Below are 8,247 nucleotides of genomic sequence, written 5' to 3' on the forward strand. Positions count from 1 at the left end.
TAACAAAATGCGTATTACAGGTAATATTTTATTTCACAACACTTTGCCTTGTTCCTTTCGTCTCTGCTGTTCACTTCAAACACGCTCCATACGACCGCAATGCTCTCGTATCAGACAAGGCTTGCTCGACCACCTGCTCGTTTGCTGTCTGTCACAATGTACCCTACACAAATCTGAAACATTTGTTGCGGCTCCGAGTCACGACGAGGGGCAAGTTTTGGTTTCCAAGGGTGTTTTTATTCCTCTTCAACGTCTCTCCCATACAGAGCCGCCTTTTTCACATGTCCGCACGCCACTTCCCTCTCTTTTCATCTGATCGCGGTGGTGCCTTTACGGAGAAATCAACGCCAACAAAAAAAAATACATCCAGCCTATTTAAGACCATACCAAAGACTATAAAAATGGGACCCATTGCCTCCCTGCGTGTGTGACGATCATTGGGACTTAAAAAAAAATAAAAATAAAAAATAAAAATAAAAAATAAATAAATAAAAAAAATTGGGTGCGTATTATACATGGGTACAGGCTTTTTCCAGCATCAACATGCCATTTTTAGGGTGCGTATTTTACATGGGGGCGCATTATACACGGAAAAAAACGGTACATAAATAACACGTTTATAAAACCATCTGTGTCACTCCAATTCATTTAAGCCATCGATCGTCCTTTGTCAACAATGGGTGCGCGCCGCTGACGGCGCTTGCACTTCAAAATATTCCAAAGGCCCATATAACAATGTATAAATTATATCTATTTTATTATTCTTTACATATATTGTATCATACTGTATTGTGTTGTACCAACTAAAACCCATGATTAAAAGGTAAAGTAAAGTTAACTCCCATCTCAAGGGAATATCCTTTAGGATTCCAGTGACCCGCGGGATTCCTGGAAAAATGTCAACATACAGTCTGCACACTAGGGGTGTAACGATTCATCGATACATCGATATAATGCTCTACGATTTGTTGGCATCGATGCTAAACGTAAACATCGATCTATATCGCCCGTTTTTGACCTCGGACATTAGACGCGACTTTATTTTGAAATCCAGTTCATTGTTGCTTGCTTCCTCTTTCCGGGAGCAGTGTTGTGTTGTGAGCAGAGCAGGCACATGAAAGGTGAGCCGACAACTACGCGGCTCCTGGGCTGGTGCTATGGCTAGTGTCCAAGAAGACGAGGAAATTTGCTCCCCTTTGGGCTTAAAGTCATTCGTTTGGAAGCACTTTGTAATTTCCTAAATAAAGAGTTTGCAGTACCTTGTTGATTTTGCGTAGAGCACTATATCGTGATGTATCGTGAATGAATCACAGCAGGCTTTAAGATATCGGCAAATATCGTATCGCGATTCTTTGTACTGATATGATATCGTATCGTGACAAAACCCACGATTTACACCCCTACTGCACACAGCAGAATGCCTGAAAAGGCAGGTATAATCATTTTACTCAACAAGTACACTTTTTGAGTTCATAGTGTAACTGAAGCTAATCTGAATTGGGTTGCCAAGTTATTATATTTTATTTGACGAAAGGCTAGCCTTCCTCCACCTGTTCTGCTTGATTTATTATTTCACATACGTATTAATCAGATTACTTTGTTTAGACTAAAGGGGCAACATACAAATTATTGCAAAAAATGTTTGCCTTGAGTTCCCCTTTAAAAGGTTAAGGAGAATACTGTAAAATTACTACCTCCACAGCATAGCAGAAGTCAGCTCCAGCGGTAACAGCCATCATGGACAATAAGCCAGTTCCTGTTCCAATGTCCAGGACAATGACATTCTCACCCTTCGCCTGGACATGGGCCACAGCTGCCCGGATGCCCTGGTAGTACTTTTTATTCTATAGACGGAAAGCATATCTGCTTCAGGGTAAGAAAGCAACCCATCCAAAGTCATATTGTAAATTACCGTATTTTCCGCCCTATAAGGCGCACCTAAAAACCTAAATTTTTATCAAACGTCAACAGTGCGCCTTATAGCCCGGTGCGCCTTATATATGGATCAAGTGATGAATTTGTTGATCCATACTGGTTGTACACAGTGCTCTGCCAAAATGTTTTAGTAAGTTTTAGTACGACTAGTAAATTACAAGGTCGCATCGCTTCCCAGCATTACGGTAACTGTAGTCAGGGGGTGTCACCGAATAGCTGTTGTACCCGCGAGGCTATTTCATTTCAAAATAGGCTGCTCCGTTAATGTTTCGAGTAAATCTACGGATCGATATGGAAGGGAAACATAGGTAAGTAGTAGAGATGCACCGATCCGACTTTTTCAGTTCCGATACCGATGCCGTGGCTTTGCGTATCGGTCGATACCCGATACCGATCCGATATTATGGTTGACTTAACAAGCTACATAACTCTACATGTGGAACAGAAAAGACCAAAAGCAATGGCATCAGGCAGACTACACAGTTCTTTGCTCTAAATTAGGGGTGTCCAAACTAACGGTCCAGTTTTTATTGGCCCGCAGCAAATTCTGAAAACATAATTGAATATGGCCCGCACAAGAAGCTTGAGCTCAGCTTCTCAGTTTCCACACTAGATGGAGCCCGCCACACAAAGCGTTTGACGTCCCATTAACACCCCCCCGGAAGAGAAGCGAACACGCAGCATTTGACATCCGATTAGCCTCCGCCCCCCCCCCCCCCCCATTCGGGAGAGAAGCGAACGCGCAGCCTTTGACGTCCCATTAGCAACCCGAAGAGAAGCGAACGCGCAGGGTTTGACGTCCGCTTAGCAACCCGGGGAAGAGAAGCGAACGTTCGCTCCATGTTTGCGTTTGTTTAGAAAACTCTCGTGGCATGCGGCACACGTGCTGCTGACGTATGACGTAGCCCGCGTCCCAATAGATTAAGGAAAGTATCGGCTCACAGATCGGCTGTATTTTCCGATACCCGATCCATCTATTTTGTTGATATCGGGGCCGATATCCGATCCAGATATCGGATCGGTGCATCTCTAGTAAGTAGTACCAATGCGTTAGATCGAACTTTAGTCAGTTCTGATCATTTTATAGGAGATCGTTTGAGAGACGCGATTGTTTACGCTTTGCTGAGGCTCATGGGAGATTCCGAGCTGAGGGTCATGTTTTTTTGCGGATGGCTAATGCTATAACGATAGCTGCTATACGCGCGAGGCTATTTCATGTCAAAATAGGCCGCTCTGTTCATGTTTCGAGTAAATCTACGGATCGATATGGAAGGGAAACATAGGTAAGTAGTACCAATGCGTTAGATCGAACTTTAGCAGTTCTGATCATTTTATAGGAGATCGTTTGAGAGACGCGATTGTTTACACTTTGCTGAGGCTCATGGGAGATTCCGAGCTGAGGGTCATGTTTTTTTGCGGATGGCTAATGCTATAACGATAGCTGCTATACGCGCGAGGCTATTTCATGTAAAAATAGGCTGCTCTGTTAATGTTTCGAGTAAATCTACGGATCGATATGGAAGGGAAACATAGGTAAGTAGTACCAATGCGTTAGATCGAACTTTAGTCAGTTCTGATCATTTTATAGGAGCTCGTTTGAGAGACGCGATTGTTTACACTTTGCTGACGCTCATGGGAGATTGCGAGCTGAGGCTCATAGGAAATTGCGGATGGCTAATGCTATAACGATAGCTGCTATACGCGCGAGGCTATTTCATGTCAAAATAGGCTGCTCTGTTCATGTTTCGAGTAATTCTACGGATTGATATGGAAGGGAATCATAGGTAAGTAGTACCAATGCGTTAGATCGAACTTTGGTCAGTTCTGATCATTTTATAGGCACTCGTTTGAGAGACGCGATTGTTTACACTTTGCTGAGGCTCATGGGAGATTGCGAGCTGAGGCTCTTAGGAAATTGCGGATGGCTAATGCTATAACGATAGCTGCTATACGCGCGAGGCTATTTCATGTCAAAATAGGCTGCTCTGTTAATGTTTCGAGTAATTCTACGGATCGATATGGAAGGGAAACATAGGTAAGTAGTACCAATGCGTTAGATCGAACTTTAGTCAGTTCTGATCATTTTATAGGAGCTCGTTTGAGAGACGCGATTGTTTACACTTTGCTGAGGCTCATAGGAGATTGCGAGCTGAGGCTCATAGGAAATCGCGGATGGCTAATGCTATAACGATAGCTGCTATACGCGCGAGGCTATTTCATGTCAAAATAGGCCGCGCTGTTAATGTTTCGAGTAAATCTACGGATCGATATGGAAGGGAAACATAGGAAAGTAGTACCAATGCGTTAGATTGAACTTTAGTCAGTTCCAATCATTTTATAGGAGATTGTTTGAGAAACGCGATTGTTTACAGAGGGCTCGTTGGTTATTGGCTAGTGGGTGCAGACCGCAACCCTAGTCAACCTCAGTTTGTTGCAGTAAAGCTTCTATTTTATGCGCCTTATAGGCCGGTGCGCCTTATATATGGACAAAGTTTTAAAATGGGCCGTTCATTGAAGGTGCGCCTTATACCCCGGTGCGCCTTATAGGGCGGAAAATACGGTACTGTAATAATAATTAAAATAGAAAATAATTTTACTACTGAATCCAAGATACAATACGTGGTTATTGACATCTTAATATAAATCATTAGAAATAAAAAGAGGTTTTCTACCCCCCTCGCCCCCCTCAAAAAATCAACCTAAGAGCATGTGTTCCCATAGATTAACATCAAGGTTGGATCACATAACACAGTGTTTCAGCAGACTAATTCATTTCAGTAGACTAATATCACTTCCACAAGTATATTTTCAATTTTTCCCCAACACTCTCACCCTGTCATGGTCATACAGCATATCAGCATAGCTGGACCTGTAAAAACAAACAAAAAAAAAACACATTTCAGATAAACTAAACAACAGAGTTGAGGGACTCGAGTCACATGAGTTGACTCAAGTCAGACTCAACTTGAGTCACATTTTAGGATCTTGACTTGCTTGGCTAAAGCTAATGACAGACTCAATTTCACTTTGACTTGCATTAATGAGAGTATTTGACATAATAAAAACAGGACTTGGAAAGTTTTGAGTTTAGAGTTAAAATTCAGCAATTAAAACAGTGTGCTTTGTTCTATTTTTAGAGTAATGTATTTTTATTCTCACAACAGCCATCTGATCATACACACAGAAGCTCCCTCCAATTACGCCACCAAGCATTGTTGGTAATGGCCTGCGTCAGTTACAAGAGCCCAGACGTTCAGGCGCATTTCACCAAAAACACATTTTGTCCAATCTCTTGTCGTAGGAGGGCACTGTATTCATATTGGTCAATGCCCAAGGAGCACTCATAGATTGTCACACTATGCGGCTAACTTCTGAATGCCAGACTTTCGTGGTCGTGAGCTGTCCCAGACACCAGCATACTAATCGTGGATGATGTCACACTGCACGGGATCTGACATGTCTAGACAAATCAAACTTGGCCACGACACACTAGGAAACATCTTCATTAGAATTTTATGCAGAGGTGTACAAATTACCATTTTTTAGACAAATGATTTATCGTATTTTTGGTCACTGAGAAGAGTTGGGAGGGCGTTATATATTTTCTTCTTCTAGAATTCGCTATTACATTTCCTAAAATGCTGACCATTCACCTTTTTATTGTTTTTTGTCACCATCCTGTCTCTGATTGCCCCCCTTTGTTTTTGCTGTTTTTGTTTTTTTATGAAACCATCCTCCAAATTTGCACACTTATACACACAAATGAACTATCCATCCATCCATTTTCTGAACCGCTTAGTCCCCACGGGGGTCGCGGGCGTCCTGGAGCCTATCCCAGCCGTCATCGGGCAGTAGGCGGGGGACACCCTTAACCGGTTGCCAGCCAATCGCAGGGCACACAGAGACAAACAACCACTTGCACTCGCACTCATACCTAGGGACAATTTGGAGTCTTCAATCGGCCTACCAAGCATTTTGGGATGTGGGAGGAAACCGGAGTGCCCGGAGAAAACCCACGCGGGCCCGGGGAGAACATGCAAACTCCACACAGGGAGGGCCGGAGATGGAATCGAACCCGCACTCTCCTAACTGTGAGGCGGACGTGTTACCCAGTGCCCCACCGAGCCGCACAAACAAATGAACTATTTGAAAAAAAAATCTCATTTGATCTTACCGTTTGCTAATGAATATCAATGCATATATTCAATTGAAATTGTTACGGCTTCATATGACTTGGAACTGGGTTCCACGTTGGAAAGATATAGAGCACCGGACTTCCAATGATGAAGGCCTTCTGCTGAGTGTGGCCGTTTAAAGCACCTTTTTAGATAGGGGGCAGATTTCAATTGAATATATAACGATCTATGAACAATTCATAAGACATAAAGCCTTTTGGAACGCGTCATGTTTACATATGTTGGGGACTGGCGAGAGAAAATAGGAGTAACAGAGCACTTAGTATTTCGCAGAGGCTCCTCATTTGTTGCTCTTAAATAAGCCACGGAGAGGCTAATCCTTGTAATATGTTGAAGTAGTCATCAGTAGAGATGTCAATGTGACTTTTGGTGCGTATCGCTATCGGTTTTTGTACGATTTTAAAGGATTGCACAATGATCTCCAATGGGGAAATTGACATTGCTTCCTTCTATGACATCATCAATCAAGTTATAGAGGGGAAGGGTTGCGTGGCCCTATTCCTCATTAAAAGTGGGTATTTTTAAAAGCATTCATTGTTTCATTACTTTTCTAAAATGAATGGATACAATCTAAATTGCTAACTTCCATTTTCCTTATCAAAAAATTACAAACTGGGCTACTTAGTGAAAAATAAACCATCTTCGCTTTTGTGTCCCTTTAATATCTGAAGTAGTGATACTAGTAAGAGTGAATCGATGTGTACGGAAGATGATATACGTAGTAGGGCAGTGGTCCGCTGTGGTCAGATGATATTTTGTTGTCCGGCAACCATTCCATTCCTGCAGTGGTGATCAAATTCAATTTGGCTGTATACGTATGCACTGCCACAGAATGTGTGTGAGTTTTTTTTTTAAGAATTTTTCTATGGCCTGTTACCGAGTGGTCTGCAGACTGGCACCAGAACTCAGACCAGCGGTGGTTGCAGACCGCTGTAGTGGGAGCAAAAACCCAGAAAAAAAATGAAAATAAAAAATCTCCCTGTATTTCACAACCCAAACTTGCCAAGTACATGAAAAGCTATATAAGTAATTTTATTCATTACAAATAATGACCAGTGATACTCAAGTTTTGTTGGGCGTGTTCATGCAACGGCAAACATGCAGAAAATCTGAGTGAGTGTGCAACATCAAATTATTATGAACTGCTATATTATTCTGGTGGGCAGTACAGCTTGGCTCACTACATTTCCCAAGAAACTCACCAATCACTGCTGTCTTGCTCACAAAACATTAAAACGACTTCCATTGCGCATTGATATCGACTGGAAAAACACGATGCACATTAAACATAGCTGCACTTCTAATTTGGATTATGTTAACCCTATGTATTGTTTTCTTCATTTGAGTAATTTCTAACCCGAGACACGTTGAGATGTGAGCTACCTGGCAATCTCTTGGTGATAGTCGTACTCTTCGCTCTCCTCCACGCAGTCAAAACCTTCAATTGTCGGTTTGACTCGCCCACAGAATGCCTTCATTTTTGCGCAATCGCTTCAATAAATTTCGACTTTGTGGAAACAAACAAAACTCTCAATTAAAATTACAATGTCCTTGTAAGTTTAAGTCTACACATCCAGTATTACAGGCGGTTCACGCCACAATCGTCGTCATAGATAATAACCTACATAAATGGTTTGCCTGCACGCCACGGCTTCGTAAGCTAGTCGGGGCAAAAGCGTCAGGTCATTCCTTATATAGACAGGAAGGAACTCGAAAGAACAAGCATTCTTATACACTGTGCTCCAAAATTGAGCATATTGCCATACAATTACGTTACGACAAATACACCATATGGATGCTGGTTATTTTCGTAACGGTTGCACATGCTTTCACAGAAAATATAAACCTCACATAAATCGGTTGAGAAACGGCCAAGTTACGACATATTGTCAATACCTCTTTAAAGAAAGGGGATAGCTGATGGTGTAGTGAGGCACCATGAGTTCACTTTGCACATATGACCCTGTGCATGCGTGTGACTCAAAATAATAATAATTTAAAAAAAAAAAACTCGGTAAAGAGAACTTTGCCCCTGCCAACATGTCCGCCAAGCAGCACATCGATTAGCAGAGCTTTACCAGGTGCTGGTTTTTCTTAGAGGCTTCGGAAAGTCAGA

At 42.2% G+C, this 8,247-nt stretch overlaps 1 protein-coding gene across 3 annotated transcripts in view; it reads right to left on the minus strand.

Annotated features, from left to right (window-relative positions):
- Window positions 1–7,789, minus strand: part of prmt7 (protein arginine methyltransferase 7) — a 45,708-nt gene extending 37,919 nt beyond the window's left edge. For 2 of the 3 annotated variants that reach the window (XM_061284294.1, XM_061284293.1), the window contains exons 1-3: window positions 7,515–7,789; window positions 4,768–4,804; window positions 1,695–1,844 (exon numbers count right to left, since the gene is read on the minus strand). In XM_061284294.1, the coding sequence (XP_061140278.1) occupies window positions 1,695–1,844; window positions 4,768–4,804; window positions 7,515–7,609 (282 nt within the window). In that variant the 5' untranslated portion in view covers window positions 7,610–7,789. The remainder of the gene's footprint in view (window positions 1–1,694; window positions 1,845–4,767; window positions 4,805–7,514) is intronic. The other variant, XM_061284295.1, reaches the window with a different exon arrangement.
- Window positions 7,790–8,247: the final 458 nt, after the last annotated feature.

The sequence above is a fragment of the Syngnathus typhle genome, linkage group LG7, assembly GCF_033458585.1.
Source record: "Syngnathus typhle isolate RoL2023-S1 ecotype Sweden linkage group LG7, RoL_Styp_1.0, whole genome shotgun sequence".
In the NCBI taxonomy this organism is placed as follows: Eukaryota; Metazoa; Chordata; class Actinopteri; order Syngnathiformes; family Syngnathidae; genus Syngnathus; species Syngnathus typhle.